The sequence below is a fragment of the Melozone crissalis genome, unplaced genomic scaffold, assembly GCF_028551555.1.
Source record: "Melozone crissalis strain CALT ecotype California unplaced genomic scaffold, PUWL_Pcris_2 ptg000595l_1, whole genome shotgun sequence".
In the NCBI taxonomy this organism is placed as follows: Eukaryota; Metazoa; Chordata; class Aves; order Passeriformes; family Passerellidae; genus Melozone; species Melozone crissalis.
The window spans coordinates 34,200-52,280 of NW_026536277.1; the positions used below are offsets into that span (position 1 = coordinate 34,200).

Consider the following 18,081-nt stretch of genomic DNA (forward strand, 5'->3'; position numbering starts at 1 on the left):
CACTGTGGGGATGGACATTGGGGACACTGTGGGGATGGACATTGGGGACATTGGGGACATTGGGGACACTGTGGGGATGGACATTGGGGTCACTGCCCCCGGGGGGCGCCATGGTGCAGGACGTGCCGGACGGACACAGGGACAGGGGGACACGGGGACCGCGGACAAAGGCTGAGTGCGAGGTGGGGACAGTGGGGACATCATGGGGACACTGTGGGGTCACTGCCCCCGGGGGGCGCCATGGTGCAGGACGTGCCGGACGGACACCGCGACAGGGGGACACGGGGACCGCGGACAAAGGCCGAGTGCGAGGTGGGGACAGTGGGGACATTGGGGACATTGTGGGGATTGGGGACATTGGGGTGACATTGAGGGGACATTGGGGACACTGGGATGGGTCACAGTGACACCGGGGTGGCTCTGGGGGTGTCCCATCCCCAAGGTGACACCAATGTCCCCAGTGTCCCCATTGTCCCCACAGATGCTGATGATGGTGGGGCTGCCGGGGTGGCTCTGAGGGGACACTGGGGTGGCCCTGGGGGTGTCCCCAATGTCCCCATTGATGCCCCCCAATGTCTCCAATGTCTCCAATCCCTTATGATGTCCCCAATGTCCCCAATGTCCCCACTGTCCCCATTGCTGTCCCCAGGTGCTGCTGATGGCGGGGCTATCAGGGTGACCCTGTCAGTGTCCCCAGTGTCCCCAATGTCCCCATTGATGTCCCCATTGTCCCCAGGTGCTGCTGATGGTGGGGCTCCCCAATGTCCCCACTGTCCCCATTGATGTCCCCATTGTCCCCATTGTCCCCAGGTGCTGCTGATGGTGGGGCTCCCGGGCGCGGGGAAGGGTCACAGTGCCACCCCAATGTCCCCAATGTCCCCATTGTCCCCAGGTGCTGCTGATGGTGGGGCTGTGAGGGTGACCCTGTCCGTGTCCCCAGTGTCCCCATTGATGTCCCCAATGTCCCCATTAATGTCCCCAGGTGCTGCTGCTGGTGGGGCTCCCGGGCGCGGGGAAGGGGCACAGTGCCACCCCAATGTCCCCATTAATGTCCCCACTGTCCCCAGGTGCTGCTGATGGTGGGGCTCCCCAATGTCCCCACTGTCCCCATTGCTGTCCCCAATGTCCCCAATGTCCCCAGGTGCTGCTGATGGTGGGGCTGTCATGGTGACCCTGTCCGTGTCCCCAATGTCCCCATTGTCCCCACTGTCCCCAGGTGCTGCTGATGGTGGGGCTGTCATGGTGACCCTGTCCGTGTCCCCAGTGTCCCCATTAATGTCCCCAATGTCCCCATTAATGTCCCCAGGTGCTGCTGATGGTGGGGCTCCCGGGCGCGGGGAAGAGGCACAGTGCCACCCCAGTGTCCCCAATGTCCCCATTAATGTCCCCAGGTGCTGCTGCTGGTGGGGCTCCCGGGCGCGGGGAAGGGGCACAGTGCCACCCCAATGTCCCCAATGTCCCCATTGATGTCCCCAATGTCCCCACTGTCCCCAGGTGCTGCTGATGGTGGGGGTCCCCAGTGTCCCCAATGTCCCCAATGTCCCCATTGATGTCCCCAATGTCCCCACTGTCCCCAGGTGCTGCTGATGGTGGGGGTCCCCAGTGTCCCCAATGTCCCCAATGTCCCCATTGATGTCCCCAATGTCCCCACTGTCCCCAGGTGCTGCTGATGGTGGGGGTCCCCAGTGTCCCCACTGTCCCCAATGTCCCCATTGATGTCCCCAATGTCCCCAATGTCCCCAGGTGCTGCTGCTGGTGGGGCTCCCGGGCGCGGGGAAGACGACGTGGGCGCTGCGTCACGCGGCCGAGAACCCCCAGAAGAGATTCAACATCCTGGGGACCAACGCCATCATGGACAGGATGAGGGTGGGGGACAATGGGGACATCAATGGGGACAGTGGGGACAGTGGGGACATCCTGGGGACCAACGCCATCATGGACAGGATGAGGGTGGGGGACATTGGGGACATTGGGGACATTGGGGACATTGGGGACATCCTGGGCACCAACGCCATCATGGACAGGATGAGGGTGGGGACATTGGGGACATTGGGGACATTGGGGACATCCTGGGCACCAACGCCATCATGGACAGGATGAGGGTGGGGACATTGGGGACATTGGGGACATTGGGGACATCCTGGGCACCAACGCCATCATGGACAGGATGAGGGTGGGGACATTGGGGACATCCTGGGGACATTGGGGACATTGGGGACATCCTGGGCACCAACGCCATCATGGACAGGATGAGGGTGGGGACATTGGGGACATCCTGGGGACAGTGGGGACATCCTGGGGACCAACGCCATCATGGACAGGATGAGGGTGGGGACATTGGGGACATCAATGGGGACAGTGGGGACATCCTGGGCACCAACGCCATCATGGACAGATGAGGGTGGGGACATTGGGGACATTGGGGACATCCTGGGCACCAACGCCATCATGGACAGGATGAGGGTGGGGACATCAATGGGGACATTGGGGACAGTGGGGACATCCTGGGCACCAACGCCATCATGGACAGGATGAGGGTGGGGACAATGGGGACAGTGGGGACATTGGGGACATCCTGGGCACCAACGCCATCATGGACAGGATGAGGGTGGGGACATTGGGGACATTGGGGACATTGGGGACATCCTGGGGACCAACGCCATCATGGACAGGATGAGGGTGGGGACATCAATGGGGACATCCTGGGGACAGTGGGACATCCTGGGCACCAACGCCATCATGGACAGGATGAGGGTGGGGACAATGGGGACAGTGGGGACATTGGGGACATCCTGGGCACCAACGCCATCATGGACAGGATGAGGGTGGGGACATCAATGGGGACATTGGGGACATCCTGGGCACCAACGCCATCATGGACAGGATGAGGGTGGGGACATCAATGGGGACAATGGGGACATTGGGGACATCCTGGGGACATCCTGGGCACCACGCCATCATGGACAGGATGAGGGTGGGGACAGTGGGGACAGCAATGGGGACAGTGGGGACATTGGGGACATTGGGGACATCCTGGGCACCAACGCCATCATGGACAGGATGAGGGTGGGGACATTGGGGACATTGGGGACAGCGGGGACATCCTGGGCACCAACGCCATCATGGACAGGATGAGGGTGGGGACAGTGGGGGACAGCAATGGGGACAGTGGGGACATCCTGGGCACCAACGCCATCATGGACAGGATGAGGGTGGGGACAATGGGGACAGTGGGGACATTGGGGACATCCTGGGCACCAACGCCATCATGGACAGGATGAGGGTGGGGACATTGGGGACATTGGGGACATCCTGGGGACATCCTGGGCACCAACGCCATCATGGACAGGATGAGGGTGGGGACATTGGGGACATTGGGGACAGCGGGGACATCCTGGGCACCAACGCCATCATGGACAGGATGAGGGTGGGGACAGTGGGGACAGCAATGGGGACAGTGGGGACATCCTGGGCACCAACGCCATCATGGACAGGATGAGGGTGGGGACATTGGGGACATTGGGGACATTGGGGACATCCTGGGCACCAACGCCATCATGGACAGGATGAGGGTGGGGACATTGGGGACATTGGGGACATTGGGGACATCCTGGGCACCAACGCCATCATGGACAGGATGAGGGTGGGGACATTGGGGACATTGGGGACATCCTGGGGACATCCTGGGCACCAACGCCATCATGGACAGGATGAGGGTGGGGACAGTGGGGACAGCAATGGGGACAGTGGGGACATCCTGGGGACGTCCTGGGGACATTGCGGACACAGGGATGGCTCTGGGAGTGTGACAGGTGACACAGGTGTGTGACAGGTGACACGGCTGTGACAGATGTGACACAGGTGTGTGACAGGGGTGTGGCAGGTGACACAGGGTGTGTGACAGGTGACACAGAGGTGTGACAGGTGTGTGACAGGTGACACAGGGTGTGACAGGTGACACAGGTGTGTGACAGGGGGTGGCAGGTGACACAGGTGTGTGACAGGTGACACAGGTGTGTGACAGGTGACACAGGTGTGTGACAGGGGTGTGACAGGTGACACTGGTGGTGTGACAGGGGTGTGACAGGTGACACAGGACTGGCTCTGGGGGTGTGACAGGTGACACAGGTGCGTGACACAGGTGTGACAGAGGTGTGACAGAGGTGTGACAATGACAGTGTCACCTGTCCCCAGGTGATGGGATTAAGAAGACAGCGGAAATACGGCGGGCACTGGGACGCGCTGATCCAGCAGGGCTGGGACAGGGGGTGACACTGGGGTGGCACTGGGGTGACACTGGGGGTGTCACACGGTGTCACATCAATGTCACACCTGTCCCCAGGTGTCGGGGTTAATAAGACAAAGGAATTGTGCAGGACGCTGGGACGCGCTGATCCAGCAGGGCTGGGACAGGGGGGTGACACTGGGGACACTGGGTGTGACAATGACACAGGACTGGCTCTGGGGGTGTCACAGCCCCCAGGTGACACAGTGACACCAATGTCACCTGTCCCCAGGTGATGGGTCTCAGGAGACAAAGGAACTGTGCAGGGCGCTGGGACGTGCTGATCCAGCAGGGCTGGGACAGGGGACACTGGGGACACTGGGGTGTGACAATGGGGACACTGGGGTGACACAGGTGTGTGACACTGCTGTCACACCTGTCCCCAGGTGTCAGGGTTAATAAGACAGAGGAACTGTGCAGATTGCTGGGACGCGCTGATCCAGCAGGGCTGGGACAGGGGGTGACACTGGGGTGACACTGGGGTGACACTGGGGTGGCACAGGGGTGGCTCTGGGGGTGTCACACGGTGTCACATCAATGTCACACCTGTCCCCAGGTGTCGGGGTTAATAAGACAAAGGAATTGTGCAGATTGCTGGGACGCGCTGATCCAGCAGGGCTGGGACAGGGGGTGACACTGGGGTGACACTGGGGTGACACTGGGGTGGCACAGGGGTGGCTCTGGGGGTGTCACACGGTGTCACATCAATGTCACACCTGTCCCCAGGTGACGGGGTTAATAAGACAAAGGAATTGTGCAGATTGCTGGGACGCGCTGATCCAGCAGGGCTGGGACAGGGGACACTGGGGTGACACTGGTGGTGTGACAATGGGGACACTGGGGTGACACAGTGTGTGACACTGCTGTCACACCTGTCCCCAGGTGACGGGGGTTAATATGACAGAGGAACTGTGCAGATTGCTGGGACGCGCTGATCCAGCAGGGCTGGGACAGGGGGTGACACTGGGGTGACACTGGGGCTGTGACGGTGACACAGGGGTGGCTCTGGGGGTGTGACAGGTGTGACAGTGCCAGTGTCACCTGTCCCCAGGTGACGGGACTCCGCAGACAGCGGAACTACGCCGGGCGCTGGGAGGCGCTGATCGGCCGCGCCACGCGGTGCCTGAACCGCCTGATCCAGATCGCGGCCGGGAAACGCCGCAACTACATCCTGGACCAGGTGACACTGGGGACATCGATGGGGACACATCCTGGACCAGGTGACACTGGGGACATCGATGGGGACATCAGTGACACATCCTGGACCAGGTGACACTGGGGACATCGATGGGGACACATCCTGGACCAGGTGACACTGGGGGACATCGATGGGGACACATCCTGGACCAGGTGACACTGGGGACATCGATGGGGACATCGATGGGGACATCAGTGACACATCCTGGACCAGGTGACACTGGGGACATCGATGGGGGACATCGATGGGGACACATCCTGGACCAGGTGACACTGGGGACACTGGGGACATCGATGGGGACATCAATGACACATCCTGGACCAGGTGACACTGGGGACATCGATGGGGACACATCCTGGACCAGGTGACACTGGGGACATCGATGGGGGACATCGATGGGGACATCAGTGACACATCCTGGACCAGGTGACACTGGGGACATCGATGGGGACATCGATGGGGACACATCCTGGACCAGGTGACACTGGGGACATCAATGGGGACATCAATGGGGACATCAGTGACACATCCTGGGCCAGGGTGACATTGGGGACATTGGGGACATCAATGGGGACACTGGGGACATTGTCACCTCCATGGGGACATCACTGTCACCTCCTGGACCCGGTGACATCGGGGACATTGGGGACAACGGAGACTCTGGGGACATTGGGGACACTGGGGACACTGGGGACAACGGAGACTCTGGGGACATTGGGGACATCGCCGTCACCTCCCCAAACTCCGTTTCGAAGCAAACACGCTTAAAACCCCTACAACAAATCGCTAAAAATCCGAATTTTTCCCCCGTTTTTCCCCATTTTTGACCATTTTTCCCCTTTTTTGACTCAAATTTCCCCTTTTTTCCCCCAGACCAAGACGTGCAGCTCAGCCCAGGGGCGGAAAATGCACCCCCAAATCTCCTTTTGCAGTGAAAAAAGCTCAAAAATCCCCCAAAATCTCCAGAAATCCCCATTTCCCCCCGTCTTTTCCCAAATTTTCCTTTTTTTAACCCAAATTTTCCCAAATTTCTCATTTTTCACCCCAGACCAACGTCTACCTCTCGGCCCAGCGGCCTCGGAGGCTGCGTCCCCAAATCCTCCTTTCCCCCCCAAACCCTCCATTTTCAGGAAAACTGACTCCAAAAACCCCTAAAAAATCTGATTTTTCCCCGTTTTTTCCCAAATTTTCACCATTTTTCACTCAAATTTTCCCGTTTCTGTGTTTTTTCCCCCCAGACCAACATCCATGGCTCAGCCCAGCGCAGGAAGCTGCATCCTCCCCAAACCCTCCATTTTCAGTGAAACAAACTCCACAAACCCCTAAAAAATCGCTAAAAAATCCGCAGATTTTTCCCCGTTTTTCCCCATTTTTGACCGTTTTTCCCCTTTTCTGACCCAAATTTCCCCTTTTTCCCCCAGACCAAGACGCGCAGCTCAGCCCAGGGGCGAAAATGCACCCCCAAATCTCCTTTTGCAGGGAAAAAAGCTCGAAAATCCCCCCAAAATCTCCAGAAAATCCCATTTCCCCCGTCTTTTCCCAAATTTTCCTTTTTTTAACCCAAATTTCTCCTTTTCCCCCCAGACCAACGTCTACGTCTTGGCCCAGCACAGGAAGATGCGTCCCCAAATCCTCCTTTCCCTCCCCAAATCCTCCTTTCCCTCCTCAAATTCTTCTTTTCAGGAAAACCAACTCCAAAACCCCCTTGAAAATCACTAAAAAATCCGATTTTTCCCATTTTTCGCCTTTTTTAACCCAAATTTTCCTGTTTCTTTGGTTTTTCCCCCCAGACCAGCATCTATGGCTCCGCCCAGCGCAGGAAGATCCCTCCCTGTTTTGACTGACGACAACAAAAAAACCCCTAAAAAATCACAAAAAAATCCAATTTTTCCCCATTTTTTCCCATTTTTCACCATTTTTCACCCAAATTTTCCCGTTTCTTTGGTTTTTCCCCCCTGACCGACGTCCATGGCTCAGCCCAACGCAGAAAGAGACGACCTTCCCAAACCCCTCCTTTTTCACACAAACCGACTTTAAAAACCCCTAAAAAATTGCTAAAAACTCCGATTTTTTCCCAAATTGTCACCATTTCTCACCCACATTTTCCCGTTTCTTTGGTTTTCCCCCCCAGACCCAACGTGTACGGCTCAGCCCAGCACAGGAAGCTGCGTCCTCCCCAAACCCTCCTTTTTAGCCAAATAATCTCAAAATCCTCCAAAAATCGCTAAAAACTCCGATTTTTTCCCCGTTTTTTCCCAAATTTTCACCATTTTTCACCCAAATTTTCCCGTTTCTGTGTTTTTTCCCCCAGACCAACGTGTACGGTTGCGGCGCAGTGGCAGAAGCTGCGTCCTCCTCTTTCAGGAAAACTGCCTTCAAAACTCCCTAAAAAATCGCTAAAAACTCCGATTTTTTCCCTGTTTTTTCCCCATTTTTTCCCAAAATTCCATTTTTTGACCCAAATTTCCCTTTTTTCCCCCCCAGACCAACGTGTACAGCTCAGCCCAGTGCAGGAAGCTGCATCCTCCCCAAACTCTCCATTTTCACACAAACCAACTCCAAAACCCCTAAAAAATCGCTAAAAACTCCGATTTTTTCCCCGTTTTTTCCCAAATTGTCACCATTTTTCACCCAAATTTTCCCGTTCTGTGTTTTTTCCCCCCAGACCAACGCCTACGGCTCAGCCCCACACAGAAACAGGCAACCTCCCCAAATCCTCCATTTTCAGTGAAACAAACTCCAAAACCCCTAAAAAATCACAAAAAACTCCGATTTTTTCCCCGTTTTTTCCCAAATTTTCACCATTTTTCACCCAAATTTTCCCGTTTCTGTGTTTTTTCCCCCCAGACCAACGTGTACGGTTCGGCGCAGTGGCAGAAGCTGCGTCCTCCTCTTTCAGGAAAACTGCCTTCCCAAACTCCCTAAAAAATCGCTGAAAACTCCGATTTTTCCCCCTTTTCTCCCATTTTTTTCCCAAATTTCCATTTTTTGACCCAAATTTCCCATTTTTCCCCCCAGACCAACGTCCATGGCTCAGCCCAACGCAGAAAGAGACGACCTTCCCAACCCTCCTTTTCACACAAACCGACTTTAAAAACCCCTAAAAAATTGCTAAAAACTCCGATTTTTTCCCAAATTTTCACCATTTCTCACCCACATTTTCCCGTTTCTTTGGTTTTTCCCCCCAGACCAACGTGTACAGCTCAGCCCAGTGCAGGAAGCTGCGTCCTCCCCAAACCCTCCATTTTCAGTGAAACAAACTCCAAAACCCCTAAAAAATCGCTAAAAACTCCGATTTTTTCCCCGTTTTTTCCCAAATTGTCACCATTTTTCACCCAAATTTTCCCATTTCTGTGTTTTTTCCCCCCAGACCAACGCCTACGGCTCAGCCCCACACAGAAACAGGCAACCTCCCCAAACCCTCCATTTCAGAGAAACCAACTCTAAAAATTGCTAAAAAATCGCTGAAAACTCCAATTTTTTCCCTGTTTTTTCCCCATTTCTTCCCAATTTCCCATTTTTTGACCCAAATTTCTGATTTTCCCCCCCAGACCAACGTGTACAGCTCAGCCCAACACAGAAAGAGGCGACCTTCCCAATCCTCCATTTTCAGAGAAACGAACTCTAAAAACCCCTAAAAAATTGCTAAAAAATCGCTAAAAAATCCGATTTTTTCCCCGTTTTTTCCCAAATTTTCACCATTTTCACCCAAATTTTCCCAGTTCTTGGTTTTTCCCCCCAGACCAACGTGTACAGCTCAGCCCAGTGTAGGAAGCTGCATCCTCCCCAAACCCTCCATTTTCAGAGAAACCAACTCCAAAACCCCTAAAAAATCACTAAAAACTCCAATTTTTTCCCCGTTTTTTCCCAAATTGTCACCATTTTTCACCCAAATTTTCCCGTTTCTGTGTTTTTTCCCCCAGACCAACGTGTACAGCTCGGTGCAGCGGCGGAAGCTGCGTCCACCTGTTTTGAGTGATGATAACCAAACAACCCCTAAAAAATCGCTGAAAACTCCAATTTTTTCCCCGTTTTTCCCCGTTTTGCCCCAAAATTCCCATTTTTTGACCCAAATTTCCGATTTTTCCCCCCAGACCAACGTGTACAGCTCGGCCCAACACAGAAAGAGGCGACCTTCCCAAATCCTCCATTTTCAGAGGAACGAACTCTAAAAACCCCTAAAATATTGCTAAAAAATCGCTAAAAAATCCGATTTTTTCCCCGTTTTTCCCAAATTGTCACCATTTTTCACCCAAATTTTCCCGTTTCTGTGTTTTTTCCCCCCAGACCAACGTGTACGGTTCGGCGCAGTGGCAGAAGCTGCGTCCTCGTCTTTCAGAAAAACTGCCTTCAAACTCCCTAAAAAATCGCTAAAAAATCCGATTTTTTCCCTGGTTTTTCCCCATTTTTTCCCAAAATTCCCATTTTTTGACCCAAATTTCCCTTTTTTCCCCCCAGACCAACGTGTACAGCTCAGCCCAGTGCAGGAAGCTGCATCCTCCCCAAACTCTCCATTTTCACACAAACCAACTCCAAAACCCCTAAAAAATCGCTAAAAACTCCGATTTTTTCCCCGTTTTTTCCCAAATTGTCACCATTTTTCACCCAAATTTTCCCATTTCTGTGTTTTTTCCCCCAGACCAACGTGTACGGCTCAGCCCCACACAGAAACAGGCAACCTCCCCAAACCCTCTATTTCGAGAGAAACCAACTCTAAAATTGCTAAAATATCGCTAAAAAATCCAAGTTTTTCCCCTTTTTTTCCCCGTTTCGCCCCAAAATTCCCATTTTTTGACCCAAATTTCTGATTTCCCCCCCCAGACCAACGTGTACGGCTGGCCCAACACAGAAAGAGGCGACCTTCCCAAATCCTCCATTTTCAGAGGAACGAACTCTACAAACCCCTAAAATATTGCTACAAAAATCGCTAAAAACTCCGATTTTTTCCCCGTTTTTTCCAAATTGTCACCATTTTTCACCCAAATTTTCCCGTTTCTGTGTTTTTTCCCCCCAGACCAACGTGTACGGCTCGGCGCAGCGGCGGGAAGCTGCGTCCCTTCGCGGGGTTCCGGCGCACGGCCGTCGTGGTTTGCCCCACGGACGGCGAGCTGCGGCGGCGCACGGCCAAGCGCACGCGCGAGGAGGGCAAGGACGTGCCCGAGCACGCCGTGCTCCAGAGGAAGGGTGCGAGCTTTGGGGGGCAAAAATGGGCATTTGGGGAAAAAACGGGAAAAAATGGTGAAAAAACGGCGAAAATCGGTGAAAAAATGGGGATTTTAGGTCAAAAATGGGGGAAAAATTGAATTTTTTAGGGATTTTTCAGGGGGTCTTGATGCAGGAAAGGAGAATTTGGGAGGTTTGAGAGGACAGAATGGGGTAAAAATGGGAATTTTGGGAAAATTTGGGGTAAAAATGGGGATTTTAGGTGAAAAAATGGCGAAAATCAGTAAAAAAAGGGGAAAAAATTGGAATTTTTTAGGGATTTTTTAGGGGGGTTCTTGATGCAGGAAAAGGAGAAATTTGGGAGGTTTGAGAGGACAGGAATGGGGTAAAAATGGGAATTTTGGGAAAATTTGGGGAAAACCCCGAAATTCTGTGAAAAACGGTGAGTTTTTGGGATTTTGGTGGAAAAATGGGAATTTTTGGGGGTTTTTGGGAGTTGGGAGCTGCAGGGTCGAGGAGGGCAAGGACGTGCCCGAGCACGCCGTGCTCCAGATGAAGGGTGCGAGCTTTGGGGGCAAAATGGGCATTTGGGGAAAAAACGGCAAAAAACGGTGAAAAAAACGGCGAAAATCGGTGAAAAAATGGCGAAAAACGGGGCAAAAATGCGAAATATTTGATTTTTTTTCAGGGTTTTTTCCAGGGGGTTCTTGATGCAGGAGGAAAAGGAGAAATTTGGGAAGTTTGAGGAGGACAGGAATGGGGTAAAAATGGAATTTTGGGAAAATTTGGGGTAAAATGGGGATTTTAGGTGAAAAAATGGGGTTAAAATACGAAAAAATGGATGTTTTGGGGGTTTTTTAGGGTTTTTGAAGGGTTGGGATGCAGGAAAAGGAGAAATTGGGTAGTTTGAGATGGACAGGAATGGGGGAAAATGGGTAATTTTGGGTAATTTGGGGATTTTAGGTTGCAAAAATGGCGAAAATCGGTGAGAAAATGGCGAAAAACGGTGAAAAAATGGGGATTTTAGGTGGGAAAATGGGGAAAAATTGAATTTTTAATGGGATTTCTCTAGGGTTTTATGGGATTTTTATGGGATTTTATGGGATTTTAATGGGATTTTTTTGAGATTTTTATGGTATTTTTTGTGGATTTTTGTGGGATTTTTTTGTGGGATTTTTATGGGATTTTATGGGATTTTATGGGCTAATTTAAGGCGATTTTTATGGGATTTTAAATGGATTTTTATGGGAATTTTTTGGGGTATTTTTTATTTTTATGGGATTTTTAATGGGACTTTTGTGGGGATTTTTATGGGATTTTTTATGAGACTTTTTTAGGATTTTTATGGCATTTTTAATGGGGTTTTGATGGGATTTTTAATGGAATTTTTAGGTGATTTTTATGGGATGTTTTTATGGGATTTTTAATGGAATTTTCATGGGATTTTATGGGATTTTTATGGGCTAATTACGGGGATTATTATGGGATTTTTATGGATATTTTATGGGAATTTTTTGGGTATTTTTTTATTTTTATGGGATTTTTAATGGGATTTTTGATGGGATTTTAATGGGATTTTTATGGGACCTGTTAATGGGTTTTTATGGGACTTTTAATGGGGTTTCTATGAGGTTTTTATGGGATTTTTGATAGGATTTTAATGGGATTTTTATGGGGTTTTTTTAATGGGATTTTTATGGGATTTTAATGGCATTTTAATGGGATTTTAAGGGATTTTTAAATGGGATTTTTGATGGGATTTTAATGGGATTTTTAATGAGATTTTTAATGGGATTTTTAATCGGATTTTTACCAGATTTTTATTGGATTTTTTATGGGATTTTAATGGGTTTTTAATGGGATTTTTATTGGATTTTTATTGGGATTTTTATGGGATCTTTTTGTGGGATTTTTTATGGGATTTTAATGAGATTTTTAATGGGATTTTTAATGGGATTTTGTATCGGGTTTTTACCAGATTTTTATTGGATTTTTTATGGGACTTTAATGGGATTTTAATGGGATTTTTATTGGGATTTTTATTGGGATTTTTTTATGGGATCTTTTTATGGGATTTTTGATGGGATTTTGATGGGATTTTGAATGGGATTTTTATCGGATTTTTAATGGGATTTTAATGGGGTTTTTTATATGGGATTTTTTTAATGGGATTTTTTTAATGGGATTTTGTGTGGGATTTTTTTGGGGGAATTTGATGGGGTTTTTAATGTGTTTATAATGGGATTTTTATGGATTTTATGGGATTTTGGATGGGATTTTTTTAGGATTTTTATGGGATTTTTGTGACCCCCAGTGACCCAAAATCCCATTGTTTCACCCCAAAGCCAACTTCACCCTCCTGGAGCGGGTGAGTTCCTGGAGGCCGTGCGCTTCGTGGAGCTGCAGATTTGGGGATTTTCATGGGATTTTAATGGGATTTTTGTGGGATTTTTGTGGGATTTTTTATGGGATTTTAATGGGAATTTTTGGGTATTTTTTATTTTTATTGGATTTTTACCGGATTTTTATTGGATTTTTTATGAGATTTTAATGGGATTTTTTTAATGGGATTTTTTTAATGGGATTTTTGTGGGATTTTTTGTGGGGAATTGATGGGGGTTTTAATGTGTTTATATTGGGATTTTTATGGGATTTTTAATGGGATTTTTATGGGATTTTCATGGGATTTTTATGGGATTTTGTGGGATTTTTGTGGGATTTTTAATGGGATTTTTAATGGGAATTTTTGGGTATTTTTTATTTTTATTGGATTTTTACCGGATTTTTATTGGATTTTTAATGGGATTTTAATGGGATTTTTTATATGGGATTTTTTTAATGGAATTTTGTGGGATTTTTGTGGGGAAATTTGATGGGGTTTTTAATGTGTTTATATGGGATTTTCATGGGAATTTTATGGGATTTTTTTTGGAATTTGTGGGATTTTTAATGGGATTTTTATGGGATTTTTGGGTGTTTTTATTTTTTATTGGATTTTTACCGGATTTTTATTGGATTTTTTATGGGATTTTAATGGGATTTTTTAATATAGGGTTTTTTATATGGGATTTTTTTAATGGGATTTTTTAATGGGTTTTTGTGGGATTGTTTGGGGGGAATTTGATGGGGTTTTTATGTGTTTATAATGGGATTTTAATGGGGTTTTTATGGTTTTTTATGGGATTTTTTAGGATTTTTATGGGATTTTTGTGACCCCCAGTGACCAAAATCCCATTGTTTCACCCCAAAGCCAACTTCACCCTCCTGGAGCCGGGCGAGTTCCTGGAGGCCGTGCGCTTCGTGGAGCTGCAGATTTGGGGATTTTCATGGGATTTTTCATGGGATTTTTTGGGGGATATTTTAATGGGATTTTTGTGGGATTTTTGTGACCCCCCAGTGACCCAAAATCCCATTGTTTCGCCCCAAAGCCAACTTCGCGCTGCCGGAGCCGGGCGAGTTCCTGGAGGCCGTGCGCTTCGTGGAGCTGCCCAGGGACGAGGCGGCCGCGCTGGTGCGGCGCTACAACCTGGAGGGACGCAGAGCCGGAGGTGACCGCGGCCCGAGTGACCGCTGCGGTGACCGCTGGGGTGACCACAGTGACCACAGGAACCACAGGAATGACTGGAGTGACCACAGTGACCTCACTGACCACAGCACTGACTGGAGTGACCACTGGAGTGACCACAGTGACCACAGGAACCACAGGAATGACTGGAGTGACCACAGTGACCTCACTGACCACAGCACTGACTGGAGTGACCACTGGAGTGACCACAGTGACCACAGGAACCACAGGAGTGACCACAGTGACCACAGGAACCACAGGAATGACTGGAGTGACCATTGGAGTGACCACTGGAGTGACCACAGTGACCACAGGAACCACAGGAGTGACCACAGTGACCACAGGAACCACAGGAATGACTGGAGTGACCGCTGGAGTGACCACTGGAGTGACCACAGTGACCACAGGAACCACAGGAATGACTGGAGTGACCGCTGGAGTGACCACTGGAGTGACCACAGTGACCACAGGAACCACAGGAATGACTGGAGTGACCGCTGGAGTGACCGCTGCAGGAGTGACCTCTGCAGGAGTGGCCACTGGAGTGACCACGGCAGGAGTGACCGCTGGAGTGACCGCTGGAGTGACCACTGGAGTGACCACTGGAGTGACCACAGTGACCACAGGAGTGACCACAGTGACCCCACTGACCGTAGGAGTGACCACAGGAGTGACCGCAGTGACCGCAGGAGTGACCGCAGGAGTGACCACAGTGACCACAGGAGTGACCACATTGACCTCACTGACCACAGGAGTGACCGCAGTGACCACAGGAGTGACCGCAGGAGTGACCACAGTGACCACAGGAGTGACCACAGGAGTGACCGCAGTGACCACAGGAGTGACCACAGGAGTGACCGCAGTGACCACAGGAGTGACCGCAGGAGTGACCACAGTGACCACAGGAGTGACCGCAGTGACCGCAGGAGTGACCGCAGTGACCCCGCTGACCGCAGGAGTGACCGCAGGAGTGACCGCAGTGACCACAGGAGTGACCGCAGGAGTGACCGCAGTGACCGCAGGAGTGACCCCGCTGACCGCAGGAGTGACCGCAGGAGTGACCACAGGAGTGACCGCAGTGACCACAGGAGTGACCCCGCTGACCGCAGGAGTGACCACAGGAGTGACCACAGGAGTGACCCCGCTGACCGCAGGAGTGACCACAGGAGTGACCACAGGAGTGACCGCAGTGACCGCAGGAGTGACCACAGGAGTGACCACAGGAGTGACCGCAGTGACCGCAGGAGTGACCGCAGTGACCGCAGGAGTGACCGCAGGAGTGACCACAGGAGTGACCGCAGTGACCGCAGGAGTGACCGCAGGAGTGACCACAGGAGTGACCGCAGTGACCCCGCTGACCGCAGGAGTGACCGCAGGAGTGACCGCAGGAGTGACCACAGGAGTGACCGCAGTGACCCCGCTGACCGCAGGAGTGACCGCAGCGCTGACCGCAGCAGGGTCCGGCCGTGGCCGCCCTTCCGGAACCTTCCACGGCCGCGGCTCCCGGGGACCCCGGGGGCTTCCGGGGGGCCGGGAACGGAACAGGGTGAGATTGGGGGGTTTTGGGGTTTTTTTTGGGATTTTGGGGGTTTTTTAGGGGGATTTTGGGGCTTTTGAGGGGGGGTTTGGGGGGATTTTGGGGGGGGATGGATGTGGGATTCCCATAGGATTCAGGTGTAGGATTCCATAGGATTCCCATAGGATTCCCCTGTAGGATTCCCATGTAGGATTCCCTTATAGGATTCCTATCGGATCCCATTGAATTCCCATAGGATTTCCCTATAGGATTCCTATAGGATTCCTTTAGGATTTGCCTATAGGATTCCCATAGGATTCCCCTACAGGATTCCCCCATAGGATTCCCATAGGATTCCCCTACAGGATTCCCCCATAGGATTCCCCATAGGATTCCCCTACAGGATCCCGCATAGGATTCCCATAGGATTTCCCTATAGAATTCCCCCATAGGATTCCCATAGGATTCCCCTACAGGATTCCCCCATAGGATTCCCATAGGATTTCCCTATAGAATTCCCCTATAGGATTCCCATAGGATTCCCTTATAGGATCCCATAGAATTCCCATAGGATTCCTGTCTAGGATTCCCTTATAGGATCCCATAGAATTCCCATGGGATTCCCATAGGATTCCCTTACAGGATTCCTGCAGGATCCCATTGAATTCCCATAGGGTTCCTGTAAGATTCCCCTAAAGGAATTCCATAGGATTCCATTATAGGATTCCTATAGGATCCCATTGAATTCCCATAGGATTCCCCTATAGGATTCCCATAGGATTCACGTAGGATTCCCAGGTAGAATTCCCATAGAATTCCTGTAAGATTCCCCTAAAGGAATTCCATAGGATTCCATTATGGGATTCTATAGGATCCCATTGAATTCCCATAGGATTCCCCTATAGGATTCGCTTGTAAGATTCCCATAGGATTCCCTTATGGGATTCCCATAGGATTCCCCTTTAGGATTCCCAGGATTCCCGTAGAATTCCCGCATGGGATTCCCATATAGGATTCCCCCATAGAATTCCCATAGGATTCCCCCATAGGATTCCCATAGGATCCCCCTATAGGATTCCCATAGGATTCCCATAGGATTCACAGGTAGGATTCCTATGGAATTCCCCTATAGGATTCCCTTGTAAGATTCCCATAGGATTCCTCCGTAGGATTCCCCTGTAGGATTCCTGTGAGATCCCATAGAATTCCCATAGGATCCCTTATAGGATTCCACTATAAGATTCCTATAGGATCCTCTGGAATTCCTATAGGATTCCCCCATAGGATTCCCCTATAGGATTCCCTATAGAATTCCCATAGGATTCTCTTATAGCATTCCCATAGGATTCCCTTATAACATTCCCCATAGGATTCCCTATAGAATTCCCATAGGATTCCCTTATAGCATTCCCATAGGATTCCCTTATAACATTCCCCATAGGATTCCCTATAGAATTCCCATAGGATTCCCTTATAGCATTCCCATAGGATTCCCTTATAACATTCCCCATAGGATTCCCTATAGAATTCCCATAGGATTCCCTTATAGCATTCCCATAGGATTCCCTTATAACATTCCCCATAGGGTTCCCTATAGAATTCCCATAGGATTCTCTTATAGCATTCCCATAGGATTCCCTTATAACATTCCCCATAGGATTCCCTATAGAATTCCCATAGGATTCCCTTATAGCATTCCATAGGATTCCCTTATAACATTCCCCATAGGATTCCCTATAGGATTCCCATATGATTCCCGTATAGGATTACCCTATAGGATTCTCGTATAGGATTCCCTTATAGCATTCCCATAGGATTCCCCCATAGGATTCCCCCTATAGGATTCCCATTGAATTCCCATAGGATTCCCCCGTAGGATCCCATAGAATTCCCATAGGATTCCCCCATAGAATTCCCATAGGATTCCCCCATAGAATTCCCCCGTAGGCTTCCCCTATAGAATTCCCATTGAGTTTCCATAGGATTCCCCCATAGGATTCCCATAGAATTCCCATAGGATTCTCCTATAGCATTCCCATAGGATTCCCCCATAGGATTCCCCTGTAGGATTCCCGTAAGATGCCACAGAATTCCCATTGGATTTCCCTATAGGATTCCCATATAGGATTCCCCCATAGGATTCCCATATAGGATTCCCATTGGATTCCCCTGTAGGATTCCCATTGGGTTTAACCAGGGAGGTTCCACCCCAAATATGGGGGGGGGGTGACAGTGGGAGGGGAGGGGACAATGGGGGGGACAATGGGGGGGGGGGGTGACAATGGGGGGGGGGGGGTGACAATGGGGGGTGACAATGGGGGTGACAATGGGGGAGGTGACATGGGGGGGAGGGG

General features: G+C 50.5%; 1 protein-coding gene across 1 annotated transcript in view; it reads left to right on the top strand.

Annotated features, from left to right (window-relative positions):
• LOC128950407 (uncharacterized) overlaps positions 1 to 15,757 on the top strand; it is a gene marked incomplete at its 3' end in the record, with an annotated part of 36,761 nt that extends 21,004 nt beyond the window's left edge. The window contains 6 exon segments of the mRNA XM_054295292.1: positions 1,744 to 1,866; positions 5,337 to 5,465; positions 10,498 to 10,527; positions 10,529 to 10,667; positions 14,075 to 14,234; positions 14,535 to 15,757. Of these exon segments, the coding sequence (XP_054151267.1) occupies positions 1,744 to 1,866; positions 5,337 to 5,465; positions 10,498 to 10,527; positions 10,529 to 10,667; positions 14,075 to 14,234; positions 14,535 to 15,757 (1,804 nt within the window).
• Positions 15,758 to 18,081: the final 2,324 nt, after the last annotated feature.